Source organism: Ochlerotatus camptorhynchus, unplaced genomic scaffold (assembly GCF_037179485.1).
Source record: "Ochlerotatus camptorhynchus isolate MF236.1 unplaced genomic scaffold, CSIRO-AGI_Acam_v1.1 ptg000103l, whole genome shotgun sequence".
In the NCBI taxonomy this organism is placed as follows: domain Eukaryota; kingdom Metazoa; phylum Arthropoda; class Insecta; order Diptera; family Culicidae; genus Ochlerotatus; species Ochlerotatus camptorhynchus.
In genome coordinates this window covers 1,972,558-1,996,089 of record NW_027040593.1, presented here as the reverse complement: position 1 = coordinate 1,996,089, position 23,532 = coordinate 1,972,558, and the positions used below count along the sequence as shown (strand labels likewise).

General features: G+C 39.0%; 1 protein-coding gene across 5 annotated transcripts in view; it reads right to left on the bottom strand.

The window, feature by feature from the left end:
• LOC135699159 (protein phosphatase PP2A 55 kDa regulatory subunit) overlaps positions 1–23,532 on the bottom strand; it is a 171,449-nt gene that overhangs the window by 1,948 nt on the left and 145,969 nt on the right. For all 5 annotated transcript variants that reach the window (XM_065219385.1, XM_065219388.1, XM_065219387.1 and 2 more), the window contains one exon: positions 11,202–12,011. In XM_065219385.1, coding sequence (XP_065075457.1) covers positions 11,202–12,011 — 810 coding nt within the window. The remainder of the gene's footprint in view (positions 1–11,201; positions 12,012–23,532) is intronic.

The window sequence follows — 23,532 nt, the reverse complement described above, 5'->3', positions numbered from 1 at the left end:
CTTAATATAAAACGTAGACACATATCGAGATATGGAGAGTTGAGTGTACTTCTGTCCGGTACTGTACAGTCTTCTAGAACTACTCCAGAACTTTCTGAACCTCCACAAAATTATACTGCTTTGAGATTCCTTAACAGTTGGAGTCAGATTATCAATTATCTACCTAAATAATGATAACATCATTACCGCTTCCGGTTTTCCAAATTCCAATATGGCTACTTCCGGTTTGTGGAACACTGCCAAATACTCTACAATATGGGTATTTTCTGAACGGAACCGATATGCAGAGGCCAACAATCGAAATCCGGTTTTCTAAACTCCAAGATAACGACTCCTGATTCGTGGGAAACTGTCAAACATCCAACAATATGGATATTTACAGAACGGGGACGACGTGTAGAGGCCGGAAATCGATGTTTGACGCCGTTTTGGAATCCAAGATGGCGACATCCGGTTTTCTACAACCCAAGATTATTTTTCTACAACCCAAGGTTATTTTCGAAACGAGGACAACGAGTAGGGGCCGGAAATCGATGTTTGACGTCATTCTGGAATCCAAAAAGGCGACTTTCAATGTAAAATACCGATTTAATTTAATGTTTTGAAAACTGGAACGATGTGTAGAGGCAGCAAATCAACGTTTGACATCATTTTGAGATTCAAAATGGCGACTTCCGGTTTGTGAGCTACTGTCAAGTACTCTCAGTACTCTACAATATGGGTATTTTTGGAACGGGGACGATGTTCAGAGACCAGAAATTGATGTTTGATGCCGTTTTTGAGTCCAATATGGCGACTTTCAGTTTTCTAAAATCCAAACTGTTGATTTGTGGAAAACTGTCACCCAACAATATGAACGAGACGATATGTAGAAGCCGATGTTTGACGCCATTTTGGAATCCAAGATGACGGCATCCGGTTTTCTAAAATCCTAGCTAACTGTCAAATGTCCTTCAATATGGTTTTATGATTTTGGGATTCAAGATGGCTACTTCCGGTTTGTGGGAAACTGCCAAATACTCTACAATATGGGTGTTTTTTGAAACGGGGACGATGTGAAGAGGCTGGAAATCGACGTTTGATGTCATTTTTTAATCCAATTTGGCAACTTCCGTTTTTCTAAAATCCAAGATAACGACTTCTGATTTGTGGAAAACTGTCAAACACCCAACAATATGGATATTTACAGAACGGGGACGACGAACGTGTAGAGGTCGGAAATCGAATTCAAGTGAAAAACTTTCAAATACCGACCAATACAAATGATTTCGGAACAGGGACGATGTGCAGAGACCGGAAATCGATGTTTGATGCCACTTTGCAATTCAAGATGGCGACTTCCGGTTTGTGGAAAACTGTCAACTACCCTAAAATATGGTATTTTTGGTACGGGAACGACGAGTAAAGGGCGGAAATCGATGTTTGATGCCATTTTAAGGTCCAAGATAACGGCTTCCGGATGTAAGGATGTGTCAAATACCCAACAATATGAGTATTTTTTAAATGGAGACGACGTGTAGAAGCCGGAAATATGTTTAATGTCATTCTGGAATCCAAGATGGCGACTTCCAGTTTGCGTAAAACTGTCAAATATTCTCCAATATGTGAAACTGGAACGAGAGTAAAGGTCGGAAATTGATTTTTGACGCCATTTTGAAATCCAAGATGGCGACATCCACTTTGAAAAATTGTCAAATACCCAACAATATGGGTATGTTTGGAACAGGGCCGACGTTCTCAGGCCGATAAACTATGTTAGATGCATTTTTATTCATCACAAATGGCGACTTCCAGGTTTTACTAAACTGGCAATATGGATATTTTTAAACCTAACAATAAGGATAGTTTTAGAACGACAACGACGTGTTGAGGCCGGAAACCAAAATGGCAACTTCTGGCTCTTAACAACTGTTAAGTACCCCACAATAAGGGGAATTTTTTGGAACTGAGATGATGTGTAGAGGTCGGAAATCTTCGAATGACTTCATTTTGCATTCCAATATGGCAACTTCCGGTTCTAGCAAAATTTCCAAAAAAATACGAAATGTCCAGAAAATTTGACGGAAATTCAGGGAAGCTCCGAGAACATCAATGAAGTGCCGAGAACTTCTTGATCGTTCTGAAATTTTCAGAAAAATTCCGAGAACTTTACTACCCTATGCGACACAACAATTTCATTAGCATTTTTGGCGAAAATGAGTTATACATTGGAATCGATTGTCAAAGTAACATCGCTTTTCAATTGTACACGAAAATTGTCGTATTTTGTTCAGAAAATGTCGCGAAAAATACCAAAATTAGGTTGTCCCATCTATAAGAGTCCACGGAGAAAACAATCTTCAACTGCGATTCTCAGCTTACTGTTTTAACGAAAGGGACAACTATGCTGAAAAAGGCAGTTTAAGAAAGAAGGAATTTCCAAAAGAAATGCTGAAAACTTCATTAAAATTTAGAATACATCATGGTCTAGGAGATTTAGGGGAGTTCCGAGAACTTCAGTAAAATTTCGAAACTGTAGGTTAGAATTTCACCAAATACAATTTCCTTCTGAGAACTGACATAAAGTTCTCGGAACTAAGTTCCCGTAATTTTTGAAAAGTATTCGTTGCTCTCTAGAAAACTCATAAGTTCTTGAAATTCGTATTTGAACACACTAAGAGTTCCTTGAACGTCCGTGAAGTTCTCGGAAATGTCCGTAACTTACCTCAAGTTTCCATAACAGTCCTCAAATATACGGAACTTTCCTGAAGCTCACGGAACTTTTCATATTTGTTCAGTGCTTCCCTGAAAGTCTAGGAATAGTTAAAGAATTCTCGAAACTTCCCTGAAAGTCTAGGAATAGTAAAAGAATTCTCGGACCATCCCAAAAATATTCGAAATTCGCAGAAAAAACTAGAAATTTCAGAGCTTCCCGGAAATTCCGATTTTTTTTTTAATTCGAGAACTTTCTTGAAGATCTGAGAATTTCCCACAAATTCATAGAATGATTCATAGATCATAGAACTTTCATAAAATTCCTTAAATTTCCCTAAAATTCCGAGAAATTCTCAGAATTTCCGAAAGCTCCCAAATCTTCCGAGAACTTCTATCAAATCTTAATATTCTTGGATTTTTTTAGAAGGTCTTGGATTGTCTGGGAAGTTGACAATCCGAGAACTTCTTAAATATTCCAAAAATAGTAGAGAGTTTTTCAAAAGCTTCGGTAACTAATCAGAAGTTCTGGGACTTGCCATAAATTTCTAGAACTTCACAGAAAATCCAACCACTTCCCAGAAGTTTTGTGTACTTCTCTCACAAATTCTGAGCACTACTAGATCTAGGATCTTCTAGATCTAGGAACGTCCCTTAAATTCCGAAAGTTTCCCAGAATACCCGCGAACTTCCCAGAAAATCCGAAAACTTCCCAGAAATTACTAGATATTTCCAAAAAATCCAAGAATTTCCCATAAAATTTTAGAACTTCTGAGAAATTCCAAAAACTTCTAGAAGATCCGAGTATTTCCCATAAATTCGGACAGCTTTCCAGAATTTTCGAGTGTTTCTCGGAAGATCTTCCAAAAAAAATCCAACAACTTCCCAGCAGTTGTGTGTACTTCTCTCACAAATTTCGAGTACTACTAGATCTCAAACTTCCTAGCAGGTTCGAGAATTTCCCAGAAATTACTAGAACTTTCTCAAAAATCCTAGAACTTCTCAAAAATTATGTAAATATTAGAGAGATTTTCAGAAGTTTCGGTAGCTACTCAGAAGTTCTGGGAACTGCACTGAAGTTCCGGAGACTTCCCATAAATTTCTAGAACTTCACAGAGGATCCAACAACTTTTCATCAGGTCTGTGTGCTTCTCTCGCAAGTTCCGAGTACTTCTAAATCTAGATCTTCTAGATCTCGGAACGTCTCATAAATTTCGAGAGTTTCCAGAAGACTCTCGAACTTCCCAGAAATTACTAGCACTTTTCAAAATATCCGAAAATTTCTCAGAATTTTTCAGCAATTTCAAAAGTTTCTAGAAGATCCAAGTACATCTCAGAAATTCTGATAGCTTTCCAGAATATTCGAAAGCTTCCCATAAGTTCCGAGAATTTCTCAGAAGATCTTCCCTAAAAATCCAACAACTTCCCAGAAGTTCTGTGTACTTCTCTCGCAAATCTCGAGTACTACTAGATCTAGATCTTCTCGATTTCGGAACGTCCCATCAATTCCGAGTTTTCCAGAAGACCCTCGAACTTTCTAGCAGCTGCGAGAATTTCCCAGAAATTACTAGAACTTTCCCAGAAATTACTAGAACTTTCCCAAAAATCCGAGAATTTTCCAGAAGATCTCAGAACTTCCCAGAAAATCCTAGAACTTCTCATAAATTCTAAAAATATTAGAGAGCTTATTAGAAGTTCCAGCAACTACTCAGAAGTTCTGGGAACTGCACTGAAGTTCCGGGGACTTCCCATAAATTTCGAGAACTTCACAGAAGATCCTATAACTTTCTAGAACTGCTTCTCTCACAAATTCCGTGTACTTCTAGACCTAGTTCTTGGAAAGCCCCTAAGTTTTAAGAGTTTCCCAGAAGACCCTTGAACTTCCTAGCAAACCCTCGAACTTCCCAGAAATTACTATAACTTTTCAAAATATCCGAGACTTTCTCAGAAGCTCTCAGAACTTCTCAGTAATTTCAAAAGCTTCTAGAAGATCCAAGTACATCCCAGAAATTCTGATAGCTTTTCAGAATATTCGAAAGCTTCCCATAAGTTCCGAGAATTTCTTAGAAGATCTTCCCAACAAAATCCAACAACTTCACAGAAGTTCTGTGTACCTCTCTCGCAAATTTCAAGTACTACTAGATCTAGATCTTCAAGATTTCGGAACGTCTCATAAATTCCGAGTTTTTCAGAAGACTCTCGAGCTTCCTAGCAGATCCAAAAAATCCTACAATTTTCCAGAAGATCTCAGAAATTCCAAAAACTTTTAGAAGATCCAAGTACATCCCAGAAATTCTGACAGCTTTCCATAAGTCCCGAGAATTCCTCGGAAGACCTTCCCAACAAAATTAAACAACTTCCCAGAAGTTCTGCGTACTTCTCTCACAAATTCCAAGTACTGCTAGATCTAGATCTTCTAGATCTCGGAACGTCCCATAAATTCCGAGAGTTTGAGAGTTTCCCAGAAGACTCTCAAATTTCCCAGAAATTAATAGAACTTTCCAAAAATTCCAAAAATTTCCCACAAGATCTAAGAACTTCTCAGAAATTCCCATAATATCTATTACCGAGAGCTTCCCATATGTTCCGAGAATTTCTCAGAAGATCTTCCCAAAAAAAAATCAACAGCTTCCTAGAAGTTCTGTGGACTTCTCTCACAAATTCTGAGTGCTACTAGATCTAGATCTTCTAGATTTCTTTTTTCTTTTTTTTTTTTTTTCTTTCTTCCAACAAATTCGAGAATTTCCCACAAGTTCTCATAGCTTTCAGAAATTCCAAAAACTTCTCGAAGATCTTAGAATTCCTAGAGCTTCTTATAAGTTCCGAGAATCTCTTAGAAGATTTGCGAATTTCCCAGAAGAAGAACTCACTAGACATTCTGAGGACTTTTCAAAAATTCCTAGAACTGCCCAGAATTTCCGACAGATCCTTACAAGATTCGTGCACTTCGTAGAACATCCGAGAACTGACAGTTTTCCAGAATTACCGAGAGCTTCCTATATGTACCGAGAATTTCTCAGAAGACCAACAACCTCCCAGAAGTTCTGTGTACTTCTCTCGCAAATCTCGAGTACTACTAGATCTAAATCTTCTCGATTTCGAAACGTCCCATCAATTCCGAGTTTTCCAGAAGACTCTCGAACTTCCTAGCAGGTGCGAGAATTTCCCAGAAATTACTAGAACTTTCCCAAAAATACTCTCAAACCTCCTAGCAGATCCAAAAAATCCTAAAATTTTCCTGAAGATCTCAGAACTGCTTATAAATTCCAAATTTTTTTAAAAAGATCCAAGTACTTCCCAAAAATTCTGCTTTCAATAAGTTCCGAGAATTTCTCGGAAGATCTTCCCAACAAAATTAAACAACTTCCTAGAAGTTCTACGTACTTCTCTCACAAATTTCAAGTACTGCAAGATCTAGATCTTCTAGATCTCGGATCGTCCCATAAATTCCGAGAGTTTCCCAGAAGACTCTCAAACTTCCCAGAAATTAGTAGAACGTTCCAAAAAATCCGAGAATTTCTCACAAGATCTAAGAACTTCTCAGAAATTCCCAAAACATCTAGAAGATCCGAGTACTTCCCAGAATTCTGACAGTTTTCCAGAATTACCGAGAACTTCCCATATGTTCCGAGAATTTCTCAGAAGATCTTCCATAAAAAATTCAACAGCTTCTCAGAAGTTCTGTGGACTTCTGTAACAAATTCTAAGTAGTAGATCAAAAAATCCGTGAATTTCCCGCAAGATCTCATAGCTTTTCAGAAATTCCAAAAACTTCTAGAAGATCCTAGACTTCACAGAATTTTCAAGAGCTTCCCATAAGTCCCGAGAATCTCTTAGAAGATTTGCGAATTTCCCATGAGAAGAACTTACTAGACATTCTGAGGACTTCTCGAAAATTCCTAGAACTGCCCAGAATTTCCGACAACTGTTCAGAATTTCCGACAGATCCTTACAAGATGCGTGCACTTCGTAGAACATCCGAGAACTGACAGTTTGTGTTCCTAGAATTTCTCAGAAGATCTTCCCAAAAAAATCAACAACTTCCCAGAAGTTCTGTGGACTTCTCTCACAAATTCTGAGTACTACTAGATCTAGATCTTCTAGGTTTCTTTCCAAAAAATCCGGGAATTTCCCACATAAATCTCATAAATTTTCAAAGATTCCAAAAACTTCTAGAAGATTTTCAAGAGCTTCCCACACGTTCCGAGAATTTCTGGGAAGTTTTGAGAACTTCTCAAAAAAAAATCCGTAGATTTACAACGAACTCCAAAAACTTCCCAAAAATTTCGAAAGCTTTCCAGAAGTTCCATAAATTTTCCAGAAGATTCAAGAACTTCACAAATTTCCCAGAAATTCAAAAAAAAACCTTCCCATCAGTTCCGAGAGCTGTCCAGAATTTTCGAAAGCTTTCCAGAAATTCCGAGAGTCTCTTAGAAGATTTGCGAATTTCCCAGAAGAAGAACTTACTAGAAATTCTGAGGACTTCTCGAAAATTCCTAGACCTGCCCAGAATTTCCGAAAACTTCTCAGAATTTCCGACAGCTCCTGACAAGATGCGTAGCTTTCCAGAATTACCGAGTGCTTCCCATATGTTCCGAGAATTTCTCAGAAGATCTTCCCAAAAAAAAATCAACAACTTCCCAGAAGTTCTGTAGACTTCTCCCACAAATTCTGAGTACTACTAGATCTAGATCTTCTAGATTTATTTCCAGAAAATCCGGGAATTTCCCACAAGAGCTCATAACTTTTCAGAAATTCCAAAAACTTCTAGAAGATCCTAGACTTTCCAGAATTTTCAAGAGCTTCCCATAAGTCCTGAGAATTTCTCGGAAGATTTGACAACTTCCCAAAAAAATCCGTGGATTTACAACGAACTCCGAAAACTTCCCAAACATTTCAAAAGCTTTCCAGAAGATCCATAAACTTTCCAGAAGAACCAAGAACTTCACAAAATTCCGAGAACTTTCCAAAAAAAAGCCTTCCCATCAGTTTGGAGAGCTGTCCAGAATTTTCGAAAGCTTGCCAGAAATTCCGAGAATCTCTTAGAAGATTTGCAAAGAACTTACTAGAAAGTCTAGGACTGATCAGAATTTCCGACAACTTCTCAAAATTTCCGACAGATCCTTACAAGATGCGTGCATTTCGTAGAACATCCGAGAACGACCCACAATTTATGTGAGCTTTCCAGAAGTGTCTTCTTAGAACTGTTCAGAAGATACTTGAGTTTAACAGAAAATGTCGAGAAGATCGACAAATTTCACAGAAATTCCAAGAGTCGTTCAGAAAACTTTCCAGAAATTCGGAGACTTTGCAGAGGTCTGCAAATTTTTCAAGAAATCTTGAGAACTTTTGAGATGTTCTAAGAACTTAAAAATAATTCAAAGAACGTCCCTCAATTTTCTAAATCTTCCCAGAAGTTTCAGGAACTATCCAGAATATAAGATAGAGGAAATGACGGCTTCGGCATGACAGACTATTTTCGGCAACCCAAATTGAAACACTATTTTCACTGGATTTTATTACGAAAACACTTCGCTGAATGCATGCAAACGATTTTTTATGCTTTCAGCTTCAATTTGACTATATTTTTACCACTGAGAAAAAGCAATCTAGCAAGGTTTTCTTGAAATGAAACACACGCACTACAAATTGTAGCTGATTTCGAGTTGCCGATAATAGAACAGCAGATTTACATGCAGTTCAAATGGAGCGGTTGCCGAAGAAAAACTGGTTGCCGACAATACTCGCTCTCACTAGAGAAGATTGGAGCTTTGTAAAAGCGTTTAAAAACAGTTTTTGACAATTCTTTCGACTGAAATTGTTAGAGCAGCTGGCAGCAAAAGATTGTAGACAAACCAATACTGCATATGTGTGCGTTCCATAGAGAAAAAGGCTATAGAAAGAAGGTCGCTGCTTAGGTTGCCGAGAATACGTAAATTCCCCTACTAAGAAATTGAAAACTTCCCACATTTTCTGAGATTTTCCCAGAGTTTTGAAGAACTTTCTCGATGATCCCTTCAATATCGAATTAGGAAGAAGTGACGGTATAATCATTTGAATAAGATTTCCATTAAGATGTTTGTTCGAGACTTCTGGTTCACCAGGTATTTATTTTTCTGATAATACCAATCAATATGAATTGATTGCAGACTACTAAGGTATTTTCATGAAGATCTACAATAGATCATCAATTCAAATTACATTTCCTAGATATTCATTGCAAGTTGAGCCGAAATTGTTAAAACATCTGCAGGTGATCAAAGATCTCGGTGAAGCCCTCTGGTTGTTTGTTCAAGACTTTAGGTTCATCAGGTACTATTCTGAAGATCGCCATCTGCCCAGCAATCCTAATCTCTCTCTGTTGCTGTTGCCTAAAAATCTCTGTTGAATCCTCTGGATGTTTATTCAAGATTTCAAGACCATCTGCATTTAACCACAGACAAACAGACGTAGCTCTTTGAAAAACTTGTTCTTGAAAACATATAACCTCAGTAACGACATCTCTCTGGCTTCTCGCGGAAAATAAGCTTGCTCGCTAACTCTTAAACAATATTGCATAAAAGTTCTATAGAATGTATAGAAACGTCAAAGTGATCCGATGCCAGCGCTGCGGCGAGTAGTTCGCGGAACTGATAATATTCAAATCAACCGTTAAATGCATGAACGAAGATACACAATGAAGAGTTACGTCTGCTTGTCTGTGATTTAACGGTTAGCAGTTCTATGAAGTAAGATATTTTCCCCCGATACCGCCTAGTATATGAGACGCCCCTCTACTCTATAGGTTGGCTTGCCGTTCCTTATGAAGAGGCCTGCACACGTCTATGGAAGCCAGTCACAACTTTGAGTGGATGCATAAACACTATGGTGGGTCATATTTGTATGGCGGATCACAACTCACTGCAGAGCAGTGGGCTTTAGATGTGAATTGAGCTCCCCTCAACTACCAAATTTGAACGAATTTGGTTACGTTCTGGGTTTGCGGGAGAATTTGGAATTTTGTATGGGAAAAGGAACAAAACGTTTCATTTGCTTGCCAAAAATTCAAAAAAGGCTCAAATTTTACCAAACCTTGAACTAAGATTGGTTATAGGGTAAGGTTGGGTCACGGGCAAGATGAGTTAATTCGACAGTAAGCATGCATAAGGGCGTAAACGCGATGATCGATTCTCTTCGTCGATTTTCTCTATTGCTAATAACTTGCTTGGATTAACGTTTCTCGGTGCGTTTGCTGTTACATTTGATACCCAGTACAACCAGTTACAACACTACATTGAACAAATTCCAGAAAATTGTTTCGCTTAGCTGTAGCAATGTAAAGAGAAAATCGATCATCGCGTTTACGCCCTTATGCATGCTCACTGTTGAATTGTTCCGCGCATACCTTCAGGCGTATACGCGTAGCTTGCAGGTTATGTGCGGAGAACTTGGTCTAAAGTAAAATAATAATAACTTTTTGTCTAGAAGTCGAATCGATTTACAGTTTTGGACCAAGTTGTTCCGCTTAGTATACTCAATCCATATCCGAGGTTAGGTAAAAATTGAGCTGTATTTAAATTTTTGACAGGTAGTTGAAATTCCCATGCAAACTTCACCGCTCTCCCGCGAATACAGAGCTTAACCAAATTCGATCAAAATGTTGCGCAGCTGTGGGGAACAGGGGGTTGTTATATTGTGGGTGGCACCAAAGCATCAGAGCGCATAGAGCGTTGAGAGATCCACTCAAAATTGTGGGTGTTTTTTTATAGGTAGGAACTTTAACACATTGTAGGTCATTCGTGACTTATCCGGGGATGAGATATGAACTTGTGACCGTTAGCGTGAGCGGCATGGATGTTAACCAGCATGGATGGACCATGCTATGCCGGGCTCTTCCCCAGAGGGGAATAAACGTAGTGAGTAAATTAACACAGAACCATTGGGATGTCCAGGGTGTCCCGTTGTACTCACTGCATAATGGGTAAAAATAGCCCTAGAATCACTGGAAAGTCTTTAGCTTTACTACCAAATGATTTCCTTTCACATATCTTCAGGATCCTAACAAATTAGGCTAGACCGTATTCAGAAATCCTTCAAAAGTTCCACGAAATTGGACGTAAATTTCCCTATCAACACGACTGATGAGAGTAACTCAGAATTGAGTCTAATTCGACTCAAAATGGAAAAAAAGTGGTGGTGAGAACAATTTTCCTCGATTTTCCCAAAAAAAATTGGCTCATATAAGGAAAACCAATGCAAATTTTACCTAGTTTACGACTATACTCATTAGACTGAGTAAAATATTCATCGATTTTCCTGGTATTCGAGCCGATTTTTGAGGAAAATATTACTCATCCACACTGAGTAGCACCACTTTTTACAATTTTAAGTTACTTTCAACGGTCGTGAACGAATCCTCTAGTGATTCCAATCTTCTTTACAATTATCATGCATCGACTCAACTATTCAACCTGCAAAATAGAGCAATAATGTTTACTGAAAATCTAAACAAACAAAAAACCCACACTCACCGGATACGTCTCGATCGGTTTCGTCTCCATGTGCAGATCCCACACCTTAATACTCAGATAATCTCGGGATATCATGTACCGGCCGGTGTTGCTCAGCTTGACGTCACTGATCGAGCTGATGATCTCGCGAAAAAAGCTCTTGTTGGTGATGTCCACGTCCTCCGGTTCCTCGAACAGTTTCGCGTGCCGGTCGCAGAGCGCGGACGAGCGCATATCACATAACCTAATTGTACCCTTGCTGCTCGAGTACACGAACACGTTGCACTCGGTCGGATGGAACTCGGCCGCCGTGATGACCTCCGTCAGTTCCTCCATGTTGGCCGGCTTGATGTCGACGATGTTGAAGCTCTGGTCGGTGATCTCCAGGTGCCACAGGTTGAGCCGGAGGTCGTCCGCCGAGAGGTACGTCTCCTGGTCCGAGTTGACCGATATCGAGTTGATGTGGTAGGTGTGAGCATTGGCGAAGATCCGACGGGGCGACGCCTCCACCATCAGGTCCATTGGCTTTATCGCTGGCACCCGCAGCGCGCTGATCGACGACGGATCACGCACGCTGCCGTTGTCCTCCCGCGTGTTGTACCCTTCGACCCGTTTGTCCCGCTCCGAGACCTTCCACAGCTTTATCGTCTTGTCGTTGGTCGACAGCAGGAAGTGCGACTGGTTCTTGCGCTTCAGCCATCGGATCTTGTTGATTTTCTCCTCTATTTCTAGTGACTTCAGATAGTCGAACTCGGGCTCGTGTGACTGGAAGGTGGAATAGACGTTGTACTCGCCGCGCCGCGGGGTGGACGATTTCGAGGCAGGATCTCTCTGCGAAATAGAAAGAGACAAATGGTTCCGTTTAAAATCGATTCGTAGCAGGACATTAGCATTTGGGGAACTGCGGGGTAAAATGATCAAATTGAATTGTCTGTGTGCATGAATGGTCCGCCCTTAAAACGTCAAGTGTTCATTTTGCTCGCATTTCCCCTACAGTGTTGGCTGGTCGACCGACGTCAGTCGGGGCTTATTATGCCAAAAAAAAAAAAACGGGGACAAGGACAACGGAGAAAATCATTTATTAATTATTGAGTCTTTAAGAGACACGCGACATGAGTTTTTAGAACCGAGCGGCAATTGAAGGATGAGTAGGAGGAGGAGGAGAAGAAGTGGACGAGTGAGTGTACTGCTCATGTTGTAGTAGGAAGTGGAACAACATAGAAAGCACACTCCATCTCGCTCTCTATGGCTTTATGGTCGGTTCTCGTCAGACTCTGTGCTCGCTTCGAATGGAGCACTTCACTTCTGCTGAGCTTGTCAAATCGATTGAAACACCAACCGCACTCGTCGTGGGTAGGCACTAGGCAGCAGAGCTAGTTCGCTTTTTGTCAGCCAATTTTTCTTGAATGGTGATGGTTACCTTTTACGTCAAGAATCGTCCCGGTTAGGATTGGACTTAGATGTTGTTGATGTCGCCAGTTTGAAGGTCGCCAGTTTGAAGGTACGAACGAATAAGATTGACAATTTCAATCATGCTTCAAAATTTGCGCCCACGTGCTTTAGTGGATTTGTTAGTTCTCTTGTAAGCTGCTACAAGGGCGGGGGTTTTTTTTTGCAAAAAAATGTGGCATGGACAGCCGTTAAAAACTCGGTGGTTGGTGCATAAATGACGTAGTATGTTTTTGACCGATTTTTGGCCCCGTCCTCCCCTTTCGCAGCGTATTTGTTTATATCCTAAACAAGGCCAGGCATAATTTCTGTAGACCCTTTATCCTAAACAGCTGCGTCATTGCATGGTCCAAGTGAACTACACGAGCGATTACTTTGTGCAAATCTTGAATAGTTTGGAAATCATCTAACTTTAAGGAAGCTCAAAAAGAAGAAATTCAAAGCTCTCTTCCGAACTTTCTATAAATTATTTAACATTCTGTGAGCCTTCCTGAACCCTTTCTGGAACAACAACAGAGTATGTACTCTAATAAACTTTCTTAAAGATTTTTGTTATTTCAAAGGCTCAATCGGGTTAGCTTTACGGGGCCGACAATTCATTGTTTTGTAACAACATTTAGATAATTCTACTTACATAGGTCTAGTAGGAGTTGGGCCAAATACTCGCGGTTTACCCGAGGTTAGAGGGGTACATTGTCGAAGGATAGGATCAGGAGAGGAGCTTTGTGGTGGGGTTTCGTTAGCTCATCAGAGCGTTGCCCGTCTTGAGGATCCCTGTATTTCTTTGAGTTCTTCTTGCAATTCTTTGGGGATTCCTAAAATCTTCAAATGTTTTCTTAATCCATCCGATTTGTTTCTCAAGCACTTATATTAAGTACCCTAAACTTCTCTTACGTTGCCTGAATTTCTTTGAAGTTCCCTGAACTGTTCTGAGGGTTCCTAAGCTCCCATAATATATTTTAAACTTATGCGAACTTGTAAGAAGTACTCTACAGGTTGACATAAGCAAAGGCAATAAAGTTTCCTTGGATCACACCATATGAAATCAAAAACAGCATTTACGAGGAACTATGAGGTCTTAAAATAATCCTGAAGAACTGATCTTGAAGTTCTACATGCTCAATGAAGTTTTTCTCGATGTCCCGAGGATGTCCAGAGAGCTTAGTAAGAGCTCATTACATCAGGGAAGCTACACATTTGTGTTAACAAATATCTAAGATTCTCCAAATCATACTGAAGTTCAGATCTTGATGTTGTTTAGGCTCAACGAGATTTTGTACGACATTCAGACTTAATATTGGCATTTGTAGAGCCTCATGTAGCCCCCTTACATCATGTAAGATATAAAGTTGAAATGACAAAATAACTCAAGTCCTCCAAATCATCCAGAAATTAAGATCTTCAAGTTCTACAGGCTCAACCAAAGTCTTGTACGATGTACTTGAATTCATGAAGCTACATGGGACCTCATCGCATCATGTGAGCCGTATAGATGAGTTAAAACAATATCTAAGATTCTCCAAATCACCATGGAGTTCAGATTTTGAGATTCTACATGCTCAACGGGATATCGTACGACATTTCGACTATTTTTTTTTTTGCATTCAGTGAAGTCTTACATGACGTCTCGTATGACGTTCCAACGTTCGAGTTTGTATAGCAATGTGAAAACTTATTACATCATGTATGACATATTTTTGTCAATCAAACTGCTAATATTCGATGGGTTTTCTAAAGCTTCAAAACATCGTGCAATTATCAAGACCCAATCCTCAATATAACCTGGAGACCCCAAAATATGTTGTCATTACAACTACATATTCCACAGTGAGTGAATCTGAGGTTCGCCTGAACGTCCGTATGAACTTTATGAAAATTTCCAAGATATTCAAGGAAGCATTTGAGAAGTTCGGAGTGTTCCCCAAGTTTACCCGGACAGTTACGATAACTTCCCAAACGGGTCTGAGCTTCGTTAAGGTTCCATAGAGAACCATGAAGCTCAGGGAGTTTCTCTTAAGATCTGGAATCTTTTCTAAAATTCACTGAATTGATTTTTGAAATTCTCCTGAGTTTCTCTCTACTAAACTTGTATGAAGTTTTCGGACTGCTTCTACTCATGTTTGTTTTAGCCAGTCTAAGCTTCTTCGAAGTTCACTGAACTGTTCCCTGAAGCTCTATGCACTCTCAGAAAGTTTCTGCGATTTTCAAGGAACCTTTGACAGAATCCAAATGTTTTTGATTTTCTCCTGAACATTTTCGATTATCTCTCTAACTTATCTGAGGTTCTCTGTGTCTCTTTGAGGTTCCTTAGCATGCACTAAATTTTCGTGAGTTTTGAAATAATTCGATAGTTTTCTCCCAAAATTCGCTGAATTTCTGTGAAGGTTTCTTTTTCCTCAATCTTGTAAGCTTTTTTGAAATTTCTCTGAACTTCTCGGAAATTCTTCTGAACTTCTATGAGGCATCCTAAATAAGTCATTCTGAGGTTCCTGTGATGTTCACTGAACATTTTCCGATCCAGAAGATCTGAAGATCTCAAAACTGCTCATAAATTCCAAAAACTATTAAAAGATTCAAGTACTTCCCAGAAATTCTGCTTTCCATAAGTTCCGATAATTTCTCGGAAGATCTTCCCAACAAAATTATACAACTTCCCAGAAGTTCTGCGTACTTCTCTCACAAATTCCAAGTACTGCTAGATCTAGATCTTCTAGATCTCGGATCGTCATATAAATTCCGAGAGTTTCCCAGAAGACTCTCGAACTTCCCAGAAATTAGTAGAACTTTCCAAAAAATCCAAGAATTTCCCACAAGATCTTAGAACGTCTCAGAAATTCCAAAAACATCTAGAAGATCCGAGTACTTCCCAGAATTCTGACAGTTTTTCAGAATTACCGAGAGCTTCCCATATGTTCCGAGAATTTCTCAGAAGATCTTCCCAAAAAAATCAACAACTTCCCAGAAGTTCTGTGGACTTCTCTCACAAATTCTGAGTACTACTAGATCTAGATCATCTAGGTTTCTTTCCAAAAAATCCGGGAATTTCCCACAAGATCTCATAAATTTTAAGGAATTCGAAAAACTTCTAGAAGATCCTAGACTTTCCAGAATTTTCAAGAGCTTCCCATAAGTTCCGAGAATTTCCCGGAAGATTTGACAACTTCCCAAAAAAATCCGTGAAAACTTCCCAAAAATTTCAAAAGCTTTCCAGAAGTTCCATAAACTTTCCAGAAGAACCAAGAACTTCACAATATTCCGAGAACTCCCAAAAAAAAAGCCTTCCCATCAGTTCCGAGAGCTGTCCAGAATTTTCGAAAGCTTTCCAGAAATTCCGAGAATCTCTTAGAAGATTTGCGAAGAACTTACGGGAAATTCTGAGGACTCATCAGAATTTCCGACAACTTCTCAGAATTTCTGACAGATCCTTACAAGATGCGATCCTGAACATTTTCCGAAGTACTATGAACTCTCAGAGATCTTCTGAGAAATTGAAGGAGCAGTTGAGAAGTTCGATTATCTTCTCAGAAATTCGCAGAAATTCTCCTTTAACTTTCTTGAAATTCTCCTGAGCTTCTCTGAACTTTACTGAAGTTCTTCTAAACTTCTAAGATGTTTCCTGAGACTGTCTGAGTTTCTCTGAAGTTCACTAAACTGTTTCCTGGAGTTATATGAACTCTCAGATTTTTTGGATACCGTCAGGGATCATTTGTGAAGTTCGGAGTGACACTGAAGTTTTCCAGGACATTTACGATAATTTCTCAAGTTTCTCTGAGCCTCTTTGAGTTTCGACCTGTGAGGTCCAATAAATTCCGTGAGTTTCTCGATAGTTCTGAATTTTGAGTGAAGATGGTTGCTTTTAACTTTGTGAGCTTCTCAAAGGTTCGTCCGAACTTCTTTGAAATTCTTCTAAATTCTATGAGGTTTTCTTTGAGTCACTTGGAGGTTCCATGATGTTCACTAACTACTTCTGAACTTCCATAAACTCTTAGATCACTACTGAGATTTTCAGGGAGCAGTTGGGAAGCTCGAAGTGTTTCTGAGGTTCTCCTGGACATTTGCAATACTCCCTCCTAGACTACTCCGAAGTTCCATAAGTTTCTCCGAAGTACCATGATCTTCCCAGAAATTCGCTGAAGGTAAGAACCCTTAACTTAACTTTTTTGAAAGATCTTCTACTCTTCGCTGTTGTCTCCTGAGCTTATCTTGAGGTTCTTCAAAGTTCTATGAACTGTCAGAAATTTTCTGATATTTTTAATGAGCCTCTACGTTAAACTACCAAACTTTTTTGAGATTCTCTGAGTCTCTTGTTCCCTGGACTACTCTGAAGTTCCATCAGTTTCTCTGGAGATCGGTTACTGCTTGATTTTCACGGACCAGTTGAGAAGTTCGGAGCGTTTCTTAGATTCTCCAGGACATTTACATACTACAAGTCTACTCTGAAGTTCCACAAGACTCTCTGAAATTCGATAATCTGTTAAAAAATTCGCGAAATTTCTGTGAAGCTTTCCATTAACTTTTTTTGAAATTTTCCTGAGCTTCTCTGAAGTTCTTCTATACTTCTCTGTTGTTTCTCAAAAGTTCACCAAACTGTTTCTTTGTGTTCAATGAACTCTCTCAACATTTCTGAGCTTTTCAAGGAGAATTTAAGAAGTTCAGAGTGTTTTCTAGATGACCCAGAAGTTACACGATTTTTTTTCTAAAATTTTCAGAAATGCACAGAATATTTCTCTGAACTTCAACTAAGTTGAAGGATTCCTGAGCTTCTCTGAGATTCATCCGTTCTTCGAAATTCATCTAAATTTATATGAGGTTTTCTTTGAGTCAATCTGAGGTTCCCATGATGGACTATTTCCGAACTTCTATAAACTCTCTGAGATGTTCAGGGAGCATTTGAGAAGGTCGAAGTGTTTCTGAAGTTCTCCCGGACATTTACAACATTCCCAAGACTACTCTGATGTTCCATGAGATTCTCCGATGTTTGATAATTTTCTCCGAGATTTGCTAAATTTCTGTGCAGGTTTCCTTTAATTCCTTTTAAATTTTCCTGATCTTCTTTGAAGTTCTTCTATACTTCTCTGCTGTTTCTCAGAACTTCACTAAACTGTTTCTTGATGTTCTATGAACTCTCCCAAAATTTCTGACATATTCTGGGAGAATTTGAGAAGTTCGGAATGTTTCCTAAACTACTCTGGGAGTTACACGATTTTTCTGAAGTTCGATAATCTTTTCTGAAATTCGCAGAATTTCTCTGAAGATTTGCTTCTACTTCTTTGAAGGTTTCCTGAGCGTCTCTGAGGTTCCTCCAAACTTTTTTGACATTATTCTAAACTTCTATGAGGTTTTCTCTGAGCCACTCCGAGGTTCCCATGAAGTTCGTTCGAACTTCTAGAAATTCTCAGAGGGCTACTGAGATGTTCAGGGAGCAGTTGAGAAGTTCGGTGTGTTTCTGAGGTTCTCTTGGACATTTGCGATTATCTGGTGTTCAATGAGTTTCTCTGAAGACCGATAATCTTCTCAGAAATTCATTAAATTTATATGAAGCTATCCATTAACTTCGTCGAAATTTTCCTGAGATTCTCTGAAGTTCTTCTATATCTGCTGTTTCTCAAAAGTTCACTAAACTGTTTATAGATATTCTATGAACTCTCCCAAAATTTCTGAGATTTTCATGGAGAATTAGATATGTTCAGACTGTTCTCTAGAATACTCTGAAGTTACACGAGTGTTTTTGAAGTTTGTGCTGCTCTGAGGTTCCTCCGAACTTCTTTGATATTCTTCTACACTTCTATGAGGTTTTCTCTGAGTCACTCAGAGGTTCTCATGAAGTTCAGTAGACTTGTCTGAGCATCTACAAAATCTCAGAGAACTACTGAGATGTTCAGATACCAATTGAGAAGTTTGGAGCGTTTCTGAGATTTTCCTGGACATTTACGATAATCTCCCCAAGACTGCTATGAAGCTCCATGAGTTTCTCTGAAGTTCCATAATCCTCTCAGAAATTTGCTAAATTTCTCTGGAGACTTTAACTAAACTTCTATGAAGTTCTCCTGACCTTCTCTGAAGTGCTTCTATTCTTCTCTGTTGTTTCCTGGATAGTCTGACCGTATATTGAGGTTGTCTGAAGTTCCACTCTCTCAGAAAGTTTCTAGGATTTTTGGGGATCATTTGAGATATTCCGAGTATTTTTTACGTTGTCCTGAGCATTTACGATTAACTACCAAACTTGTCTGAGAATCTCTGAGTCTCTTTGAGGTTTGTTAGACTATTCTGAAGCTCCACGAGTTTCTCTGAAGCTCGATAATCTTCTCCAATATTCGCTAAATTTTTGTGATGCTTTCCATTAAGTCTTTTGGAAAATTTTCCTATCATCCTTCTACAATCTACAAAATTTTCCTGAGGTTCTCTGAGTCTCTTTGAGGTTTCCTAGACTACTCTGTAGTTCCACGAGTTTCTCTGAAGATCGGTAACAGGTGAAATTTTCAAGGAGCAGTTGAGAAGTTCAGGGTGTTTCTGAGATACTTTTGGACATTCACGACATCCTTAAGACTACTTTGAAGTTCCATAAGTTTCTCCGAAGCTCGATAATATTCTGATAAGTTTTTGATATTTTTAGTGAGCCTTTACGTTAAACTAACAAACTTTTCTGAGGTCCTCTGAGCCTCTTTCAGGTCTTCTAGACTACTCTGAAGTTAAATCAGTTTCTCTGAAGATCTACTGCTTAGATGTTTAAGAAGCAGTTGAGAAGTTCGGAGTGCTTCTTAGATTCTCCTGGACATTTACATACTACAAGTCTACTCTGAAGTTCCATGAATTTATCTGAAGTTCGATAATCTTCTCCAAAATTCGCAGAATTTCTGTGAAGATTTCCTATAATTTAACTGAAATTTTCCTGAGTTTCTCTGAAGTTGTTCTATGCTTCTCTGTTCTTTCTCAGAAGTTCACCAAACTGTTTCTTGATGTTCTATGAACTCTCCAAATTGTCTGAGATTTTCAAGGAGATTTAAGAAGTTCAGAGCGTTCCCTTGATTACTCTGAAGTTACACAACTTTTTCTGAAGTTCGATAATATTTTCTAAAATTAGCTGAATTTCTTTGAACTTTAACTAATTTGGGTCCTGAGCTTCTCTGAGGTTCCTCCGAACTTCTTTGAAATTCTTCCAAACTTCTATCAGGTTTTCTTTGAGTAACTTTGAGGTTCCCATGATGTTCACTAGACCATTTCCGAACTTCTATAAACTCTCAGAGAACTACTGAGATGTTCAGGGAGCAATTGAAAAGGTCAAATTGTTTCTAAGGTTCTCCTGGACATTTACAACATTCCCAAGACTACTCTGAAGTTCCATGAGTTTCTCTGATGTTCGATAATCTTTTCCGAAATTCGCTAAATGTCTGTGAAGGTTTACTTTAATTCCGTTTAAATTTTCCTCAGCTTCTCTGAAATTCTTCTATACTTCTTTGCTGTTTCTCCAACAGTTCACTAAGCTGTGTCTTGATGGTCTATGACCTGTCCCAAAAATTTTGAGATTTTCTGGGAGAATTTGAGAAGTTCGGAGTGTTCCCTAAACTACTCTGGAGTTACAAGAGTTTTCTGAAGTTCGATAATCTTTTCTAAAATTCGCAGAATTTCGCTGAAGATTTCCTTTTACTTCTTTGAAGGTTTCCTGAGCGTTTCTGAGGTTCTTCCAAACTTTTTTGTGATTATCCTAAACTTCTATGAGGTTTTCTCTGAGTCACTTTGAGGTTCCCATGAAGTTCACTAGACTTTTTTTTCGAACTTCTAGAAACTCTCAGAGGGCTACTGAGATGTTCAGGAAGTAGTTGAGAAGTGCGGAGTGCTTCTGAATTTCTCCTGGACATTTGCGATTATCTGATGTTCCATGAGTTTCTCTGATGTTCGATAATCTTCTCCAAAAGTCACTCAATTTCTCTGAAGGTATGCTTTAATTCCTTCGAAATTTCCTGAGCTTCTCTGAAGTTCTTCCATACTTTTCTGCTGTTTCTCAACAGTTCACTAAACTGTGTCTTGATGTTCTATGAACTCTCAGAAAATTTCTGAGGCTTTCAGGGATAATTAGAGAAGTTCGTAGTGTTTGTGAGGTTTTCTTGGATGATAATCTGTCAAACTTCTCTGAGTACCTTGGGGTTTCATAGAGTATTCATTCCAAAAGTACCTTTAGTTACTTGGAAGTTCCATAATCTTCACCTAAAAGTAATCCAGAGCTTTTCTGAGAATTCCTAAGTCATTCTTAGACTCTTTTGAAGTTTTAGTTGCGAAGTTCTTAGTGATCTCATGGACATCTATGAAGATCTCCTGAATTTATCTGAAATTCACTTCTTTAAAGATTTCCAGTTCTAGACTGAAGTTCTGATGGGCTTCTCTAGAGATTCTAGGGCCTTCCCAAAAGTTCCTATTTATCTGAAACTGTTCTAAAATTTTCTGACGTTTTTGGAATTAACCTAAGGTCACCATGAACTTCACTGAAGATTGTTAAACTGTTTTCTGAAGTTCTATGAGCTCTCAGTGAATGTCTGGAGTATTAGGAGGCCGGTTGAGAGCTTCAGAAAACTTCTGACAGTCAGAATCTGATGCTGTGGAATTTCAATAACTTCATAGCAGTTTAGAGGGGTACGGCGAAGTGAGAGAATTTTGGCCATCTTTAGAGAGGTTCTGCCAACCTCAAAACGGTTAAGCAACGGACGATTTCAGGGAGCTTGATGGGTGATGATGGGTTGAAAATTCTAAGATGCTTTAGAAGACTTCAGAACTGTTTGAAGAGTTAGAAATCCGTCCTGGGAAATTTCAAAAATATTCTGAAAATTAAAGGACCTTCAACTGATGCAATCAAGAAATTTTAGATTCAAAAAGAGGGGTACGGCGATGCTAATTTTTTGGAAATCTTCAGAGAGGTTCTGCAAACCTCAGAACGGTTAAGCAAACTATGGAGCTTTGAAGGTGTTCGGAGAGCTCTGGACGGCTTATGGGAGCTTGATGGGTGATGATGACTTCCAATTCTAAGATGCTTTAGGAGACTTCGGAACTGTTTGAAGAGTTTGAAATCCGTCCTGGGGAATTTCAAAAATATTCTGAAAATTGAAGGGCCTTCAAGTTATTTCATCAAGAAATTTTAGATTCAAAATGGCCATCCTTAGAGAGCTTCTGCGAACCTCAGAACTGTTAAGCAAACTTTGGAGCTTCAGAGGTGTTCGGATAACTCTTGATTTCAGGTAGCTTGATGGGTGATGATGAGTGCAAACTCTAAGATGCTTTAGGAGAAAACTGTTTGACGAGTTTGAAATTCGTCCTGGGGAATTTCAAAAATATTTTGAACATTAAAGGGCCTTCAAGTGATTTAATCAAGAAATTTTAGATTCAAAAAGAGGGATACGGCGAAGTTTTTGGCCATCTTTAGAGAGGTAGAGGTATTCGGAGAGCTCAGGATGATTGATGAGTGATGATGAGTACAAATTCTAAGATGCTTTAGGAGTAAATTGAATGGCCTACAAGTGATTTAATCAAGAAATTTAAGTTTCAAAAAATCTTCTGTATAACCAAGATATATGAAAATCTCCACTTTGAGATTCTTAAGCTCGCTGAATTTCTCGAAATTACCACAAAATGTTCTTTTAAATTTATGTCGAATCCATGACAGAAGATCACAGAGACGAAAGATGAACATAAACGTAAAGGGCAAAAGGCTGAATTAAACTCAAAGGGCCCAAAGTCCGAAATTGACGAAAGGTCAAAATAGAAAACAAAAGGATAAAATGTCGAATGGAAAAGAAAACGATTAAATGCAAAAGTTAAGAAAGTCAACACCAAAATCGACAAATACGTCCCAAAGAATCGCATATGATTCAAAAGAAACTCAAAAATATCAAAACAATGAATTTGACCGTTCGTCCATTTGACTTTGAGTTCTTTTGACTTTTTGTCTGTTCGGCGTTTTCAAGTCGACCCTTTGTCCCTTTAGTTCATTCGATCTATTGTCCTCAGACACCCCCTTGTACTTGTATTCCACCTTTTAAATATGTTAATACGACAAAGGCTCAATCGGAGTAGCTTTACGGGGCCGTTGAACGTCTTTTGTTAGTAGAACGAGGACCGATTACTCGCGACATGGCCGAGATTAGGGGTAACAATTGTTAAACGTGTGATGGGGACTCAAAACCACGAACACAAGGGTTTTATTTAAAAGTGTATCTGCATCGTCTTTGTTCTGTTGTATTCGACAGATTCGCCCTTTTGTCCATTCGAATTTGACAAGGAAGCGAAAATATGAATTTCGTCTTCCCCGTCATAGTGCATTCGGCCCACGCGCGCTTCTCCAACGATGATGTACGTGTGAACATTAAGTAAAATATTCCACAGTTCATGCCAGAAGCTACTGACCGATACACATCAATTGCCGTTGGATGTGAAAAGGGTTGGGCGGACGAGATCACACTATCATACTACGGTGCTGTAAATCGACACCCCCATGCGGCGGTAATTGCAAGCGATAAATGCACATGCAAACATGAACACTTTCGTTCGTTTAAAGCATTGGCAAGCTCGGCCGACTGTAATAATAATCAATAAAAGCTGTTGTCCGTTGCTACCGCCAATCATACGGTTCTGTGCCTTTTGGGTTGATTTTGGTAAGCGGGGTTAAATGAGTGGGGCGAAGAGACCACCCTCTATCCACGAAATGTTCGGTACAGGGAGCTCGCATTCAAACTGTTTAAATTGAGTGCCCTGATGATCCCTTCCAAGTTATATTGCAAGTTTTATCGAGGTTTTAAAGCTTAAGTCATGATCCACAAGAGCACTAAAATTGCGTTTTTTTTTAATTAAAAAGCTGTGTGTTTAGAAGGCATTTTTGCGCTCTACAAAGCTGTTGAAAACCTTCTAAAAAACGAAAGGA